This window comes from Coffea arabica, chromosome 2c (assembly GCF_036785885.1).
Source record: "Coffea arabica cultivar ET-39 chromosome 2c, Coffea Arabica ET-39 HiFi, whole genome shotgun sequence".
NCBI classification, from domain to species: domain Eukaryota; kingdom Viridiplantae; phylum Streptophyta; class Magnoliopsida; order Gentianales; family Rubiaceae; genus Coffea; species Coffea arabica.
In genome coordinates, this window is record NC_092312.1 from 17870763 (window position 1) to 17890109 (window position 19347).

Sequence of the window (19347 nt, forward strand, 5' to 3'; positions counted from 1 at the left end):
CATGATCAAAACAAATTTTTATGAAGCGGTTGGTCATTAATGAACCAGGAAGGACACTAGCAAAAGTTAGCATAAGACACCCAAGGCAATGAGCCATAGTATCTTCTTTTCTTTTCTTTTCTTTTCTTTTTTCCATTTTTTTGGGTTAATTACACTTTACCCGCCTAAACTTGGGGGTGAGTAATACTTCACCCCCTTGTACTTAGGAAATATACACTTTACCCCCCAATGTTAATATCTCGAAGGTTATGCATGGCGTCATCAATTTTCATTCCAAAACTAACCACAACTAAAATTTTTACGCGTGAAGCACAATTTGTAATAGTATCCCAACAATCACTCTGTTAATTGTTGCTCAATATTTTCTACAAATAAAAGAGCAACTTGAACTCTTGCACATGCCAAAGTAAAGAAGCGCATTATTCAGTCAATATACAATTTGATAAACATCCAGGAATCCAAACAAAATACACAAACTAGAAAAGCAACTAGATAGCAAAAGATGCATAAAGTCTCATGCTCATCTCATATTTCATCAAAATGCTCAATAAGAAGGGAAATACTTCGAGAGATAAGATATACAACCATCTTCAATCTCCTTGATGCTTCATTGATTAAAGGCCATCAATTGTAATTTACTAGAGGAATCATGATTCGCACTAGATAGAAGAAGTAGCAATCTTGGAAGAGTTTTAGAAGTTTTTAACTTGTTGCCAATGACATTTAAGATTATTTAGTCTTTTTTATTTTCTTTTTTTAACATTACATGAGGTTTTATTATTTATGCACCAATATTCCCGCCTAATGGACAAAGTTGTCCACACAAATAATATATATGGGCATTAATGTCAATTCACTAACTTTTTGTATGGAATTCTAAAATTTGATGTCAATAGGGGATAAAGTGTATATATTTTGTGTTTAGAGGAGTAAAGTGTTGCTTACCCCAAAGTTTAGGGGAGCAAAGTGTAATTAACCTTTTTTATGGTAAAAAGTTTTGAATGAATTCGACTGCCATCATGAATCAGGGCAAGCCTCCGAAATCATAGATTGCTTATAACGGTACTTACAGATCGTCTACTAATACAGTTCTCGTATCGACAACGAGATTCAAATACATCATCTTTTGTGGAAAGGGTTTGGCCTTACTAACCAAACCAACTTGTGTTGGCAGCGATAGTATCATTATACACAGAAGCGTCTGGTTGACAAGGAGTCTCCTTTTGACAGCACCAAGCGCAACCCAACGCAGTACATCCATCATTAAGCACATCCAATTAAGTACACCAGCATCAGTCACTCAGGAATTGGATACATAATACTAGCTGCTGTAGCTTTGTAGTTCCCATCTATCATTCTCGTCCACTCAATTGATATTCAAGTGATGCATGCAGCAGAGAAATGTAACATCATCTCTGTCTCAAAACATACGCCCACAAACACACGTCACGGTATGCACAAGAAGTTGTACACATAACTACTGCACCAAGTTTCTAAGACTCGGGCCTCATAATCGAGATCACCCTACAATGTTCTTTGTGCTTTTTACAAGCATACAAAAAGTTGATAGACATCAACCTCCCAAACCATGCAATGGATGAGAAAACCGACTATACAAGTGTACTTTCTCAAAGTAGTCATTGGATGCCAGCAAATTGACCTGCAAGATCAGTTGAAACTGTCAGGCATATCCCTGGGAATTGAATGTGAAACTTGAAACATTCACGGAAGATTGAATCCCAAAATTGACCTTAACGATCTCCGAATTTGAGCTTGGACGAACGTAAGCAGCCAAAACGCTCATGTTGAAATCCTGGGAAGCAACAAGAGAATTATCAATAACAAGGAAACTTGCGATCCTGAGACCACAACCGTCATGGTAATTGTAGCTTCACAAACTCATTCTACCACAAATCAAAGTGATACTCCTTCAGAATTCGAACATATTAATTCCTATCTACATCGGTATCATCATCACAGCTAACCAATTACCTTCTCAATTGTTTACTTAATCAAATCTTACCCCTATCAACAAAACAATAATCAATAACTCCTTTAAATGAAAATTAAAACAAGAGGGAGAAAAAAGAAATGAAGAATGATAAAGATAAAAGCTACAGATCTGAATACAAAGAATATAGGCACCAGTGGACTTTAAGGCTTATCAATTCATTGGACAAATAGAGTCATGATCCACAGTTTCTCAAGGTTCTGGCCAACCTACTTTGTTCTGAACAGAGGATACACCCATCAAGTTGAAAATGCCTTTACATTTTGTTTAAAAGCACTGGGAATATTCTCATACAGATGAAACAATGATTGCGATTTACTCAATCCTCTAACAGGAGAATGTACAAACAAACAAAAGTCGTAAAGTTTCATAATTGGAACTAGTGAGTAATTTAGAGGAGTATCCAGACAATGTAAAACTCACTCTAAAAGGATCACCCCTTAAAGACTGCACAAACATGGAGGCCCCTGAACCTTTACCCTGCACAATTCAACAAATAGTACAAATCTTGTAAAGTTGAATTCCAGACAAGATAACATATCTTAAGACATAACATATTCCAAACAACCATTAGACCCATCTAGAAGCATTCTTTCAATTTTCATACATCTCAGACAAGTGTGCCACACTCTCCTTGTCATCATCATGCCTTCACATAAGCCAGTAGGTAATGTTTTTTCAAACCCTTTTTGGTTTATCTCTTTTATTTTCTCCTTTTAGTGGAGAGAAAGGGGAAGCAAAGTGCCACTGTTGAATAGTTAAACCTCACCTTTGCGATTTAGCCACAAATACATCATTCTAACACCACAGCCACTATGTCCAGTGGAATTTTTATGTGCATCAAACTAAGTATTTGCAATGTCATATGTTAGAATACATTTGCTTCAATGCATATCAAATTCTGAGATAATGTGTGCTCTACCCTTTATAATTTTAAATACTTTCAGCATCTTCTCTTCTTTTCTGATGAAAGCATCACGTCTCATCTTACAAGGTAATGTATCTTATTACTTTGCCTGTCAGCATTATGTTAAAAGGTAATGTCATATGTTTTTGTTATAGATTTTGTGTTTCCGTTCACAACATTGCCACCTAGGAGTGCTTTAAATGTGAAGATTGCATGTTCTGTGAACAAAAAATTCATTGTCAAAAATATATCCATAAAATTTAAAGCTTTCTAGTGTAAACCAAAACTTATCTTAGTTCAAAACAGAATTGTGCAATGAATGAATCATTCATTTCCATACAAGAATATTTATTAGCTTAAAACATCTGCTAATTAAAACATCTGCTAATAAAACACAAATGTGACAATAATTACAAAAGGAGAGCATAATAGTCAACACAGTCCAACCTACCAACAAAAGATACAAACATTAACAGCTTTGAGTTATCCATCATTCAAAATACTCCCAGAAAGACATTGTTCCCCTAATTGAATCATCTAAGCATATGCAAGCATACACATTTTACTTATTGTGCCAGTGAATGTATCCTCATGAATCCCTATAACAAAAACATTGATTTACCTCCAATGAAATATCCCTAAGCCGCCTCCCTGTTTGAGCACAACAAATTCGGACAACACTTTCATCACAACTTCCACTAATAACATAATCCCTTCCATTCATGTAATAAGAACGAGTGTAGTTCTGAGAGCTTCCTGTTGAAGATATTCTAAAATCTAGATGAAGCCTTCCATCAACAGCCAATAATTGTTTGACCTGCAAAAGAGTCCTTTATTCTCAGCCTAATACAATATTTTTACAGAATCCAGAGTCAATAAATTGAAATCATTTCTTTGTCTTGTCTAACCCTTACATTCATGAACCCATTTAATTGGGCTATATTTCAGAATTTCTCCAGAAGCTAGTCAAACTGCTAGTAAGAAATATTTTGCATCTGAGAGCAAAGATCCCAAATTTCAAATTCTAACATGTACACCCCAAACAATGTGGTGCTCACAGTAGAGTACTTATAGTTCACTATGCAAATTATTACCTCGTTGTCAACAGCTGAAACAAGAAGATACTGGTCATCAGGAGAAAAGCAGACCATAACATTTCCACGAGAACTTGAAGTAGAATAGCAAGGCTGGTTTGGTTTCTGTCTTAGATCCCACATCTTAACATCTTGATCAAATGATGATGTGGCAAAAATAGAGGGTGAGTGATTTGAAAACTTGACCACATTAATATGCTCTCTGTGCAAATCAGTTAACATCTGCAAGCGTCTTCCAGTGCTAATATCATACAACGCAACATGCTTTGAGTATCCACTTGCAAGAAGCAGTTCATCGGCCGAATTGACATGAACAGATGTTAACTGATCAAAGTCATCAAAGGCAACAGAACCAGAACCGACACTTGCTTGAGACATATGATTGATCTCATACAATCTAAGCGAACCATTATCAGAACCAGCGACAAGCTGAAATTGGGCAAACAAAACAGAGGAAAGGAGAGAAAACAAATCAGGACGGACATATTATTGAAGGAACAACGAGGCTAGAAAGCCAATTCTTTTGATGGATAGGGTCTTCCTTGTAAAAGATAATCACATACAAAAAGTATAAGAATAGGTGCATTTTATTCTTCCCTATGTTCTTCCATTTATCTAAGTGATGGTACTACCAATGCTCCATAAACAGTCTCAGAAAGTTTGCACAATACTGAAGATGCAGAGATCCACGGAGTCATGAAATTCTTTATTCAGTGCTATCATTATACATGATAATATATGAAAATAGGAGACCATTCACAAAAAGATTGGCTTACGAAACATATCATCTTAGCAAAATTAGCAAATAACTCTAGCAAATGCAAAGGGATTGTTGATTCTATCTAGATTCAAATGCATCTGAAAATTATAGTTTTCATAAAGATACTTTTTACACTACCATATTAGTTGCTAGGCCAAAATAACAAATCACATACCTTTGATGGATACTTTTTAAGCCAACATAATCCCAGGACACTGTTCATTATTCCAAGCGATGGCATGTAACTAACAATATTCTCACTCTCATGGTTGACAACAACAACCTCACCATCCAAGGTCCCAAAAACCATAAGGCTTGAATCAGAGGGATGATACTCAAACTGCCTTGGACGGAAACTTCTTCTTTCATCTCTTAATGGGTTACCCAACCAAGATAGTGGGTGCAAGGCAGGCCATGCAGAAGAACCCATTTTGGCAGCAGATAATGATCTAGAATAGTAGGACGGTGAGTCACATGATGAATAAGATAGCTTTTCTCTTGAAGACCCAGCTTGTGTATGGGTTGCTCTTATTTCGCGCTTATACAGAATACGCACAACATTCTCTTTATTCTGTCTTTTATATGGCTGGTACTCGAAGTGTTCTGAAAAGACTGCTTTGGCTCTCTCCCGGTCAATCTTTTCAATTGGCAAGTTATCAAGATTTTTCAGATTCTGCAAGGAAGCTATCATATACTCTCGGTAATATTTCTCATAGCATATTGGTGAGGAATGACAAGAATTAAACTTCCTTGAAGCACTACATGGCATATGCTTTGAGTTAGAAGAACTTGGCAAGGGCACTTCATCTTGAATGTCCCATAATCCAAGAGAATTCTGCAATGTCATAGAGTAAGCCATTAATATGCATAAAAAAGCATCTCTGATTCTTAGCTAATTTTATTCTTGAGAATAGCCTTATTTTTGCCATTTAGGGGTTAGTACATCCTCAAGAAAGGAGCCATATTGCCATCACATTGCAACAAATGGTCCCTTCTCGATAGACCTACAGCTGTCGCCAGAAATTTTCGAAATAGACTAATATCAAATCAACAACATACTCATTCGGTTATTTAGTCCATCCCTCCTGAAGAAAGAAGGGGGCAGGGGAAGGTTGGGAAGGAAGACAAATCAACAACGCATAGAGCCACTGAATATTAGCATTTATCGCATAGAAAACCTGATTTTGCAGATCAAACAATTCACCCCAACCAGAAGCATCAGGTAAAAAATGTGGCAAACAACGGTCCTGGTGATGACTTGAAAAATCCACTTCGCTATTGTCTGATGAATATTCCACTGTGCTTTGATCAAAATTTATATCGTTTGTATTCATGCCTTGCTCTTCTGCATTTGCACTTTGATATAGGATTTCTTCATCAATAGACCATGGTTCTTCAGAATAAAACCTACCATGGATATAACCTGAATCATTGCTTTCATTTGCTTTTCCTTGGGATGATACACAACATCTACCTGATTCATCCAAGCATAAACAGTTCTGAAAGCGAAGTCGAGTCAAAGATGGAAGTTTGGCTAATGCTGCACTTGTTGTCCAGAGATTAGAGATCCTTGTCTCACACAATGAGAGGAACTTTAGGTTTGGCATACAACTAAAACAATCCTCTCGAAAACTAGTCAGTGAAGCACTGAAATCCAAATTAAGCGTATGCATATGCACAAACTTCCCCACCATGTTGAGCTTTCGAAAATGAGAAGACTTTAAGTATAAGACTTGACATCTTAACCCTCGCTGAGCAAGATCCCTACAAGTGACAATCTACAATCAGCCAGTACACATTTAAGTATTCAATCTCATAGTTCAAATCTATGAGAGGTGGTACATAAGTCGTAAACCTCATGCTTCAACAAATTACATGGAATGTTAAGCAACATAGAGGCAATTACTAGCTTTACAGCCCTTTACTGCATGTTTCTATACCACCATTGTGGGGGTATAAGAAGGTCAGACGAGTTCAATGGCAGAAGGAACAGAAAGTCTCCTCTCAATACCAAGATGAAAAAGAAATGAAATTATACTAAGTATAGGAATGGAAGCAGTACTTACAACAAAAATTCCTTTCCAAATAATTTGTCTTGGAGATCAACAACTCGAAGCTTCTTATGTATAGCACGCATCAATGACAACACGCATTCACCGCTGAGGAACCCAGAGGACTTATTAATGAAGTCCACTGCTTCAATCTCAGAAAAGTCAATTCCCGAGAGGAGATCAAGGAGGGGATGGAAATGATCATCCGTCAAGTCATCCAACAAAATCACAAGGCTAACTACTTCACTGCGGGCTTTCCTGACCTTTGCCTGAGACATGACATATATACAAGAGCTTAGGCTTGATTAAGTATCCAACAAGCTAAATTACTTGAGAAACTAGGGATCAATGCACATCGGACTATGTTGCAGAATAACTCTGTGTAAGCAAAAACATTAAAATAATAACAACAAAGAAAATTTACTAAGGCATTGTAACACTTATAATCACAAAAACATGAATAATAACAATAAAGGAAAACCCATAGGCAAAAGAATCCACCTCAAGGATTGCAGATTTGCTGAGATTTACCAAGGCGTTGTACCTTACATCTTAGTAAAAACAAAGAAAACAACTCTGAAACCCAACCTACTCAATAAAATCGTTATGAAAATGGAAACATTACTTAGAACTAACAAAAGTAAGCACTTAATGCATCGTTACAGACCTTGAATAGAGCTGACAAAACGACGTTGGTAGGTACAATACCGTGCCGGTCGCAAGAATCCAAATAGCTGAAATCAATACCAACTTTGATTACAGCGCCAATAATTTTTTTTTTTTAAAAAAAAAAGAAAAAGTTACACTTCAGTAATCGTAACTTAGAAACGAACAGGCAAGCTGAAATTCCTCGTATTGTAAAACAACAAAATGATAGACTTAATTCCATATAAAACCAAAAATTTACACTAGAAATCACCAGGGAGTCTAAAAAGAATTATTCGAAACCAATAAAACTGTAGATATTAGACGAGAAATACTACCGTCTTTCTAAGGTATGAATATCGATGGTGGCCATGGCAAATTTGTTGGCGTTTCTGCCTACTGCTCGACGGCGGAGGCACTGGAATTAACCATAGTACTAGCAGCAATCGTCTTTAATGGAAGAACTAGTTAACAAAAAAGTGACGGCCTAACAGTCTCCTTCTCCGTCCATTCCTTTCCTTGAGCAGCTTCATCTTCGTTCTGAGTGAGTTTGGGAAGAGAGGTCTTCTTCCAGGTGGCCGTTATTCAGGAAGCCAAATTTTGCACTTTCTGGCCACATGGACAATGGACCCTGGCTCCTCAGCTCCTACCATATGAATTTGCATCTTGGGCCGTCAATATATTTTTGGGGCAAATTTAGTCTCGAAACTTGGGCCGGGCCTCCACAAGTAGAAGTTGAAATTGGACAGTGCGATGTAGTATTAGACATCTCCGGACAAACCTTTGCCTCGTGTAATCTTTCGCGATCCACGCCTTCCTAGCTCCGGCACAAGAGAATCAAAAGAAACGTTACATTTCCTCAAAGCGAAAGAAAAAGTTACGTTAACATTAGTATATATTTTAGTCAGGAAAATGATACAAACCCAATTAAACATCAAAGCTCGTGTGTTTTTTTTCCAAAAGAAAAAAGAAAGAAATGAAAAGAGACTAATTTTAAGTCACAAGTTTAACGTGCTGTGGAAATGTTTTGGTACTAGACGGAATTTAAGGCTGAGTAAATTATCAACCTTAAACCTTTCAACTAATTCATTCCCTCAGAATTTGAGCAGTTGATAGAACCACTATTAAGTGACGTTTCTGCTTCGTTTCGTGGAAATCTTTAGCCTGTCCTTCAAGAATTATGCCTTCGTGAAAGAAAGTTCTATATAGTGGACGATATGGCAGCCGCGAATAAAGCACCTTTTTCTTTTCTTTTTTTTGGGGGGCCCCCAAGAAGGCGTGAGATTTATACATTTTTCAGTGGAGCGCTTTTGGCACCTAAATATAACGAGCGCTTTTCAGTGGTATACTATTCAAGATTGTGAGCCTTTGATAACTTTTTGACCTAATAATCAATAATAATAGTGCTGCTGTGCTCCACCTTCGTCTCGACAGCCCCATGCATCTTGATTCTGAAAAAAAGGCCATATATGCTGCTGTGCTTTTTCAGCGGTCTCCTTCCAATTCTCTAGCCCCTGAAAGTGAAAAAAGAAGACGACTTGCGCATCAAGATTGTGACAAAGCTTTGCAGGGCACTACTGCCTGCATGCACCGTCGCTGGCAAATGCATGAGTAGGTAAAAGTAAAACAGCGGGGACTCTTTCCCTTTATCCCCTGCTGCATTTCTTTTCTCTTTTCCTTTGTGGGGCTTCCAGTTTTTTGTTCAAATGAGTGGAGGTGTACCTTGCATTCTGTCCCTGGCCTGTAATTAGTATAGTAACTTTGGATCGTATCATTTAGCAATACAGGCTTTCCTTAAGTTAGTCGAATTATTGGAAAGAAAGATGAGTAGAGAACTTTAGCCGCAACAAATAAAAAAAGACATATAACGCCGAAAACACTCTTGATTTTTTTTTTTTTTTTTTTTGCATAATGATACATATAGTCTAACATAGCCTACTCCTACTCCTACGGGAGAGAACCTACTCTAGGGAGTAGCCCAACTAAACCAAAAGAACCTGACGAAAATTGAACCACCATCAGATCAGACGGATGTACCACGCATCCGCATGAATTTAGAACAATTCTCATACAGAGACACATTGATTTAAGTATGAAAAAATGCTCTTGATTTAAGAAACAGTTGATTTTTTTTTTTTGTTTGCAAATTAATTTGTAAAATAGATGTTTGGATTGCATATTTTTTAAAAAGTTTTCAAAGAGAAATAACTTGTAATACTTTTGAACCGCATTAGATGATGTTGTCATTTAATCTTCATTCATTTGTAGCTAATTTGACAATTGAACCGAGGTCAGACGAATCAAATATAAACATATAATGGTTTCTCTCTCAAAGAGAAAGTAACAAACATTCAACTCAACGAAACCTTAAGAGGGTAAAAGTGCAATTAATTAACCCTAGTGATGGTGATAAATTGATAATGATAATGGACTGCAGGCAACCTTGGATCCGAAGCAAACCAAAGTATAGATGTTCTCGTGATTGTGTCGACCTTTCCCCCCCCCCCCCCCCCCAATAAAAATAGCATAACAGAGACGTCCCACCTTTTTTTTTTTTTTTTGGTCAAAAAAATGTATCCGTAATTATGATGTCCCACGTAAAACATTATACCGATCAATCATTTGGGTGCGTGCAAACAATATTATAGATGGTGGTGAAGAATTTCTTTCCATCCCCAACGTAAGAATATGATTCTGAAGTTTAACAAGTCAAGTCTAGCGTTATGAGATTTGGGAGTAAATAAATTGATGCCATCTCTTCTCTTCTTTTGATAACAACAATTAGCCTAAACGCTTCTTTTACAGCAAATTAATTTGACTTCCGAGGAGCTTGTTTTAGCGTAGGAGTAGTTACGTAAAAGACAAGAGCAGTAGCTAGGGGCGCTTTTACGAACTGTTTTTGGTACTTGGAAGGGGGAAAAAAAAAAAGATTGAGGTGAATTATTATTATTGATACTGATTGAGGTGATATATACATATATGTTCAAAAATTGGGGGCAGATATTTAATTATTATTGTATCCTCCGATTTGTACCTTCGGACCAAGAGATTTGTGGGCAACGTTCCAAATCGAAACAAACAAAGGAAAAAACAACAACTACTGCTGTATCCGAAGGCATTCTAACAAATAATAATGGCTGCACGTGGAGACGTAAACCCGTCCATGCAGGTGATGAGATGTTAATTCAACCGTTATCATCAATCATCAACAGACAAACAAGAACAAACATTTGGATTGCATTTTTCATGAAAAAAATTACTGTAGCGATTTGATGCATGTGAGGGAAAAAGCTAATAAGGAAATGTGATTACGAAAAACAACGTAATTTTCCGACGGAAAGCTGCAGTCCAAACAAGGCCTTCTTGTTGGGTCGAAAACAAAAAATGCTTATATATATATATATATATATAAGGAAGATTTCTTGATAAGTTGAAGTATTATATGGCCTTTTTCCCTGATTATTAAATCAATTCATGCAGTATATGAAAATGGAGATAGTGGAACATACACACAGAAGAATAAGGGCTGTGGACAGCAACAAAAGAACCGACGGCGGAACATGCATTTCATGCAAATGGTTATGGTATACAGCCCACGATCGCATTATTGATGCCATGTCAAAACTAGTCCACAAAAAAAAAAGGGGGGGGGGGGGGGGGATATAATGTCCTAATTCCTTTTTCCGTTCTATCCCGTTGCTTTCGACATTTCTGCATTCCATTAATGATCTCATGCTATAAAAACAAGGGCGCCTATCCTGATTTTCTAATCTTATCTCATCAATTAAAAGTGTGCTTTGCTGCAAAATAGTACTGTACTACCACTAAAAGAATGATAATTAGCAAAAATGCCGTGGTCGATCGTATAAAAAGAAATCGGTCCCATAAAGTGGGAAAGGTGGTCGATTATCAGGCTTCAGTCCGTCTGGAATGATATATATAAATGGAGTACGTCCTATCAAATAAAAGAGTACTATAACGTTAAACGCGTTCTTTGGGCCCTTGAATTAAGCATGGGAGGAGCTTTTGTCTTCTAATATTACCAGTGCTGCATTACTTATTACGAAATCAAATCAAAGTGATGACAACACAAGTATGCCACACACACGGCTCAGAACCAAAAAAAGCATATTTTAAACCATTCATTCATAAAAGAATCTACGTACGTCAATTCCATTCCGCCAGAATACAAACTTCTTCACAGCTAAATGACAGGGCAAATCCCAGAAACAGGGACAAGATTCATGAAATGAAACTTTATACTTTATCATAGTATGAATGTATATATTCATATTTTATAATTAAATATTTTTCAAATTAACTTCTCATTTTTGTAAAAAAAATTGACCCCTGAGACCTCTAACATGTATTATCTTTCATTTTCATTTCCTTATGGTTATTACTTTTACTTTTTGTTTTCTTTAAAATCAATTTTTCCCTTTTCTCCAAGAGAAGAGAATATAGCTAAACTGATACAAACAGATTTACAGTTGTTATTCCAGAGAAATGTTAGGTGATTTATGTCGCACTAGATTTGATTCTATTAGTTGGCCCAAAACAGAACATTATGAATTGATTTATGATTTTCCATGTTCGGGATGGAAAAGTCCGCGACTGATACATCTTTTGAATATTAATGATGATGAATTCATGAGTTAGATCTCCATTTCTTACTTTTAGATGCCAAACCAACCGATCAATTTATTTAGTGGAATGGGAGTTCAATTTTGTCATCGGAGCCATTTCAACCCCTAAGCCAATTTTCTCTATTTTACATGCACTTGTCTTTGGGGTCATTTTCAACCGCTACTTCATTTCAATTGTTGTTTATAGGGATTTTTACCCAAAAGATACAGAGCCCATTTGAATTGCATTTTATGGAAAGTACATGAGAAGAAATTACTGTAGCACTTATCCGAATATATGAGGTACAAATATGATTAAAAAATGTATTGAATAAATATTTATAAAAAAATGTAAAAATTATTCTTCAAAAAAATAACAACCTATAGTACATTTTTTAATAGACACGTGTGACTATAAAAAGGTAATTGAAAGGTAACTTTTAAAAGATTTTCAAAAACATATTCATGGACAACCCATTGTTATCCAAAATAGACTTATGATATTGTTCGTTTTGGATTGACCTATTTATCAAAAATAAGTTTTTCAAATGCAATGCTACGGTAATACATAAACAAAAACAACTCAAAAAGTATATCATCCATACAATATATCAAAAATAACTGACAAATATACAACAAAAAAAAAAATTCTGCAACATTTTCTACCTATCACCACCCCTCCCTCATCCCCACCCACCACCGTCACCACCCCACCTCCCTTTTCCTGCTTCCCTCCTTTTCTCCTCCATCCCCCTCCACCCCCCAGAAGGTAGCAACCTTTTGGTCGTGATCTGGCCGCGACCAAATCAAATGGGGGAGGGGAGGGGAGGGCCGAGGATTGGCGGGGAAAGGGAGGGAGGAGGAGAAGAGGGAAGGGGTGGTGTTGGTGGTGGTTGTGGTTGTGGATAGTAGTTTAATTTTTAAAAAGTATTGAAAAAGTATTTTAATTTTAAAAGGTATCCCAAAATATATATCAAAAATTCTTTTAAAAAATTATTTATAGTAAAAATTTTTCATATACACTGCTTCAGTAACATATTTTAAAAATACTTCTAAAAATAACTAATCCAAACGGGCTGTAGAACGCAGTTCAATAAATCTATAGTTGAAATACAAGTATGATTAATATGTGCTTTTCTGTGTAATGAGTCGTATCCCAGCAAACTTTGATGACATGGTGGTTGGTACCCTGTGGATCGAGCTACATCAAATACACGAAGTACCTACAAGAGTTACTTGGGCTAGCTCAATTTTAGTCAATGAGGTTCGTGTTAAGACTTCGCCGCCGTGACTTCTGCATACATGAACCACCCAGTCTTGAGTTATTACCGTGACGGTTATCGGGTTCATCCCAGCCCATTAGCAACAGACAATAATGATTTATCCATACAAAGAAATACTAATTATTATAGCACCTTTTAAAATATTATCTGTCTTTTTCTTAGAAGAATTTCAAACTTGTATAGACAGAAGATATTATTTGAAACATTACTTGAACTAATTATTATAACAAATTTTAAAATATTATTTATACTAACCAGTGTAACACTTTTTTATAATGTAATATATGTAAAATAAAAAAATTATTAAAAAGACAAAAGGATTATAAAAAATTGCAATTATGAAGTAAATAAAATAATATTTAAAAAAATTTAGCTATCCAAAGCTAATATTAATTTGCTGAACAATATAATGATTATATATATATTATCATCATTTTTGTATCTTACTACTACTATTTTTGGATTTCACATATATAAAAAAACTTCCAGATGATCTTCCGTCCGAGAGCACTCGCTAAGCATTGCTATTACTAGTACTAGTACTAACAAAGAAAAGGAGAGAGAGAGAGAGAGGGCGATAACCAAAAAGCAAGTGGGGACCCACAAAGGCTGATAGACCTGAGAATTCAAGCACGCATCTGATGCGCGTTGCATCACCGCTCCCTGATTCTCTTTTTCACACACACTTCTCACTTTCTACTTAGTGTAGTGAAGTCTACTACTGCTCCTACTATCACTGCTGCTACCACTACTGAGCAAATTCAAGCAGACAGCAGCACCAGCTTTCTCTTCCTCTTCCGGCGCTTTCATTTTCCCCACCTTATTCCCCACCAAAACAAAATCCCCGCAACACTCTTAACCAGCCTCTCAATCTCCCAAAATTTCTTCTCACCCATTTTCCGATTCCCTCACAAATTCTTCTCCATGCAAGTCATTGCTCACCACCGTTTTGAATCATAATCTTCAGCTAACTTCCCTTTTACCCTGTCCCTGTTATTGTTATCCGCTTTTCCTTCCCTAGAAGAAGAATGGGTTGTCATTCCCATATTTGCCTGCCTTGTTTTTCTTTGTAGTAGTATATAGAAAATTTCCATCTTCAGTAGGGGGAAAATTAAACTTTTCCTCCATTTCTTTGCTTATATAAAAAAAAAAAAAATTTAGAGGACGAGAGTTTCTATACGTACAAGTTTGTGAAAAATGGAGAAAAAGCAAGGCTTTTTTTCGGCGATAAAGGAGGAGGTAGTAAGGGGTTTATCGCCGTCGAGGTCACGATCAAAGAGCCCAGCAAGGAGCGCCTCACCCATCTCGGCTTTGCTCCGGAGGAAGAAGACCAGCGGTAGTACCAGCAGCAGTGGTAACAGCTACGTAGCGAATCCCGAAGCGTTGATTGCGAGATCAGGGAGTATGAGGCCGTTGGGGGAGACTCTGACACCGTTAATGGAAGGCCCCGATCCGGATGGAGGTGAAATCGGGGAGTCGAAGCGGGTCGGGTTGGGTCAGTGGATGAAGGGTCAGCTCTCTCGGGCCCCGTCCGTGACTTCAAGTGGGTACGGAAGTAGTAACAACAACACTTCCGGGGGAAGCTGTAATAGGAGGTCTGATCTGAGGTTGTTGCTAGGTGTCATGGGTGCGCCGCTCGCCCCGGTTCACGTTAGTTCTATGGACCCTCTGCCCCATCTCAGCATCAAAGACACCCCCATTGTGAGTCGATATTTATGAACCTTTTTTTCCGTGTAATTTCTTGCTAAGTAGTTGCGTCCTAGTGTTTTTTGTTTTTTGTTTTTTTTTTTTGCGGGGGAAGAAAGATTTTGATTATTTTGGTTGTTAATTTGTGAGTAGCTAATTAATATCTTGTGATGCAGATGTCGACTAGCACGAATACAGATTCTACTACTGTTATCGAACTTGTTGGTCTGTTTATTGTAAATATTAATTTGAAGTGTTTTGGTGGTGGGGCTGCAGGGAATGGTGGTTGGAGTCTAATTTTTGGGACAACTGAGTACTGAGGTGGTAGAGATTTATTCCAAGCTTATTTTGGGTGGGTTGAACTGTAATGTAATTGAAGCAATGGTTGTAACTTTTTCATGTCGTCGATGGGAAATCCTGTCCTAAGTGAAGTGCATGCGCCAATTTTGATACAAGATTGTCAAATTCTGACTTGACCAATTTGTATGATCCTCTTTGTCGAGGCTAAGGTTCGCTCATACGGGTTGAATTGGTATTAGGAAGTGGTGTGTAAATGTTACCTGGTATCTTGTTTAAGGTTTGTGTTGGTTGAAATGCAGCGTTGTCATTTTGTCTGATCTGGCGCTCTGATTTTGCAGGAAACTTCTTCAGCCCAATACATATTGCAGCAGTATACTGCTGCATCTGGTGGTCAAAAGCTTCAGAATTCTATTAGAAATGCTTATGCTATGGGAAAGCTGAAGATGGTGGCTTCCGAATTCGAAACTGCAACAAAGGTTGTGAAGAATAGAAATGCTGCTAGAGCTGCTGAGTCTGGAGGTTTCGTCCTGTGGCAAATGAATCCTGACATGTGGTATGTCGAGCTTGCAGTTGGCGGTAGCAAGGTACATGCTGGTTGCAATGGCAAGCTTGTTTGGAGGCACACACCTTGGCTTGGGGCTCATACAGCGAAAGGGCCGGTTAGGCCTTTACGCCGTGCTTTACAGGTTAAAACTAGTGACAAGCTTTGTTTCTACCATTTCCTCGTTTATGTTTTCTTGTCTTCTCACCTCATCCGGCTGTGGTTCTTCTGTACAGGGTCTTGACCCAAGAACAACAGCCGGTATGTTTGCAGATGCCAGATGCATTGGAGAGAAGAAAATTAATGGGGAGGACTGCTTCATTCTCAAGCTTTGTGCTGATCCTCAGACACTGAAGGCAAGGAGTGAAGGGCCTGCAGAGATCATTAGGCATGTCCTTTTTGGCTATTTCAGCCAGAAGACTGGTCTTCTTGTGCACATGGAGGATTCACATCTTACGCGCATTCAATCTAATGGGGGTGATGCAGTTTACTGGGAAACCACTATTAACTCTTTCTTAGAGGATTATCGTCCTGTTGAAGGTATAATGATTGCTCATTCTGGTCGTTCAGTGGTTACACTTTTCCGGTTTGGGGAGATGGCAATGAGCCATACGAAAACAAGGATGGAAGAAGCTTGGACAATTGAAGAGGTGGCGTTCAATGTTCCTGGCTTGTCTTTGGACTGCTTTATTCCACCAGCTGACTTACGGTCAGGGTGCATGAGTGAAGCCTGTGAACTCCCTCAAGATGAAAGGGCAAAGAGTGCACTTGCGCTTGCTGCTCACCGGGCAAAGGTTGCTGCACTGGAGAAAACTCACGGCAGCAACATGGATAATGTGTTCTGGAAAGTTGAGGTCTAACCTAACAGGATCAGTGCCGCAATTGTTTATATGGGTAGGCAGTTTTTAATATTCTAACGAAGTAGAAATTAGGAGCTAAGCAAAATTAAGTTAGTTGAATATGCATCTACTATTCTGTAAATGGAGCATAATTATTCACAGGCTCTTGCCTGGAGCCTGGATGAATATTTATGCTCTCAATGCGGAATCCAACTAAGGGGTTGGAGCTCCTTTTTTTTTTTTTTAAAGTAATGGATAGAACATGCGGAGGCTAATGTTTTGGTTACCTTCCAATAGTAAAGGAAGGTGGGGAAGCACAAAACCTAGGCTGAACCATTGACCTTTGAATGCTGATTTCATACTAATTTCACCGTCCAAATGTATACCAACTGGGCAGTTTGAAGAATCGTCCTCGATGAGGTTGATACTTCAGCAGTAGTACTAGTGTTTTAGCAGTTCTTTCAAGTTCTTTTTATTGCAGTCTTCTTGCTTTAACCTTGATGGTTTTATGGATTTAAAGATATTTCTTTCTGCCGGCCTGGAGGATGGGATTTCTCTGGTGGCCGGGATAAAGGCTAGGTTGCAGCCTAATACCATGAAATCAGACCATGGCAAATTGGCGGCAAATATTGCTCTTATCTGCTTTAGGCAACAGTTCTGATACGGGCTTCCGGCTGTGTTGTGGCATTTTGTCAGTCTTGTCAGGAAAAGATGTAATTTTAAAACTTTTTCCAGCAGATAATTTAATGCTCAGAAGAGATGAGCATCATTTCTTTTATCGATTCCTTTGCTATTCATTATTCTTTTTGGGCCTTAGGTAACCGTATCTTAATAATCTGTCAGCAAAACTTCTCCGCTGGATCAGAAGGCAATTCACATGGCAAAGCAGTTGTGGCTCTTTTCCCATCCAATCCTGCTGAAACTGCAGATAGACCCTAAAAATCTTTTTCAGATTGGCATTTTGTTAGATTTCTAGTCAGCTATTCATTCAAAAGTTGCATCGTCTTTTTCTTCCTTCGTATATTTTGTTTTGGTTTCGTGGCCGCCCTGTCTGTGCATTGGAATCATGGAACGTTGAGGAAGCTCGAGAAGCAAGGAGAGTGGTTTGACCGCGAGTTTTCCGTATCCTGTACTGGAGTTTGCCTTCATCTTTTCCTCGTACTCGCCTCTGCAAATGTAGCGAGTAAACTTTTTCATCTTCTCCCTTTTTTGTCTTTTAATTGGAGCCAATTCCATCCTCTAGCCTGTAAAGTGTAAAGCCCTTCTCCTCGTTGGGGGTATTTTCCATGGCCTGAGGATGTAGCGTGTGTGAGAAATTATCATTGCACCAAAGGCATGGATTGGGGGCAAAAGTCGTCCCAGATCCCTGCGGTCTCCTAGTCATCCCTCTCTTTCTCATATTCCATCCTCAAGTGCTCGTGCTTTCTCAAAGTGAAATTGATCTGCCTTTGCAGTCAATTTCGCCTCCTCCTTTACCCCACCCATCACCTGCAATTTTTCACTTTCACTACTATATGTCAAGCCTGTAAATGATGGTAGCAGTAGCAGGTACATGCTTGTGGGGAAGTTTCTAAAGATCTACTCCATGATGGTGTCCCCGCAATGGTCAAATTTCCGGATTGATGGTGGAAACAGGTTTCTATTGATTGAATATTTGAATGGTGGGTGACTCGTACATTTTAGAATGTCGCAATAGCATAAATGGTCTCCCCAGTGACTTGTGAGAGAGAGCGGCATAAATGAGTCTGCCGGCACAAGGACAGCCCAGTAACAACATTTCATAATCTATCTTCTTCAGGACAGCAAATCATTGGAATCTTCTTTTATTTAAAGGAATAATTTTAAAAACTTTCCTGAAAATCTGACAGGCAGTTTTACCAGTTCTCTGGAGATTTTAAAAATTGCATCTACTTTCCTTATTCGCTAAGAATGATAAGTCTTTAACATTTGGATAAAATTCCGGAGTTGCTTATGCAAAGAATATATGAGTTTTACAGTTTTTTTTTTCTTCTTTTTACCACAAAGTCATGAACATTGATCTTAGCCTCTATTGTTGTTGTCATACTTTAAACTAGTAACTTTTTATTTGACAATTTTGAATGCGATCGATTTTTTCTACCTTTCTTTTTGTTTACCAAAAGCAATAATGACTCTAAAAAGAAAAGCCCAAAAATGCTTTCAAACTATAGGCCCTGTTTGGCACTTGAGTTTTTTTGTCAAGTTTGTCTGCTATAAGTTTTTTAAAAACTTTAACTACAGTAATCTCAAAAAACTTCTCAAAGTTTTTAAACTACACATTTCAAAATATTCAAAAATTTACACACTTCAAAATTTTTTTTAAAAAACTACTACAGTAAATTACATTAAAGTTTTAGACAAACATTCAAAAAACTCACTTGCAAAACGGGGCTTATGATAGTTCCACCAATCCAAAAATTCGTAGAACTTCGAAAGAATTATGACGAACTTTCTTGTCCAACTTAGGAAAAATATCTATGAAGGGTAAAGCACCGTGGAAAGTAACCTATCCATAGTAATACAACTATTACTTGTTGCTTATCAAATAATAAATGGATATTAAAAACATTACACTTTTTCGTTACAT

At 37.6% G+C, this 19347-nt stretch overlaps 2 protein-coding genes across 3 annotated transcripts; one reads left to right on the forward strand and one right to left on the reverse strand.

Moving 5' to 3' along the window:
- Positions 1–1024: 1024 nt before the first annotated feature.
- On the reverse strand, positions 1025–8085 carry LOC113726501 (protein DWD HYPERSENSITIVE TO UV-B 1). Of its 2 annotated transcripts, none has more exons than XM_027250249.2 (10): positions 7807–8085; positions 7491–7557; positions 6839–7092; positions 5951–6536; positions 4948–5607; positions 4013–4441; positions 3541–3735; positions 2435–2491; positions 1751–1813; positions 1025–1660 (listed from the first exon to the last, which is right to left on the reverse strand). In XM_027250249.2, the coding sequence occupies exons 1-10, from the start codon at positions 7839–7841 to the stop codon at positions 1574–1576; spliced, it is 2433 nt and encodes an 810-aa protein (XP_027106050.1). In that variant the 5' UTR covers positions 7842–8085; the 3' UTR covers positions 1025–1573. The 2 variants fall into 2 exon arrangements, with proteins under 2 accessions (XP_027106050.1, XP_071930933.1); XM_072074832.1 differs by having other exon boundaries at positions 1455–1660; positions 7491–7593; positions 7807–7981.
- A 6003-nt stretch (positions 8086–14088) lies between these two features.
- LOC113726502 (uncharacterized) lies at positions 14089–17520 on the forward strand. Its single transcript, XM_027250251.2, has 3 exons — positions 14089–15077; positions 15701–16048; positions 16140–17520. The coding sequence occupies exons 1-3, from the start codon at positions 14574–14576 to the stop codon at positions 16761–16763; spliced, it is 1476 nt and encodes a 491-aa protein (XP_027106052.1). The 5' UTR covers positions 14089–14573; the 3' UTR covers positions 16764–17520.
- Positions 17521–19347: the final 1827 nt, after the last annotated feature.

Bases quoted from the DNA above. Each gene is read 5' to 3' on its own strand.
- LOC113726501 (XM_072074832.1), bottom strand. From the start codon at position 7,841: ATGGCCACCATCGATATTCATACCTTAGAAAGACG. The intron at 4,442-4,947 runs GTATGTGATTTG...GCCCAATTTCAG, and splicing joins TTAAAAAGTATCCATCAAAG to CTTGTCGCTGGTTCTGATAA. The intron at 2,492-3,540 runs GTAAATCAATGT...TGAATTGTGCAG, and splicing joins TTAGGGATATTTCATTGGAG to GGTAAAGGTTCAGGGGCCTC.
- LOC113726502 (XM_027250251.2), top strand. From the start codon at position 14,574: ATGGAGAAAAAGCAAGGCTTTTTTTCGGCGATAAAGGAGGAGGTAGTA. The intron at 15,078-15,700 runs GTGAGTCGATAT...CTGATTTTGCAG, and splicing joins GCATCAAAGACACCCCCATT to GAAACTTCTTCAGCCCAATA. The intron at 16,049-16,139 runs GTTAAAACTAGT...TCTTCTGTACAG, and splicing joins CTTTACGCCGTGCTTTACAG to GGTCTTGACCCAAGAACAAC.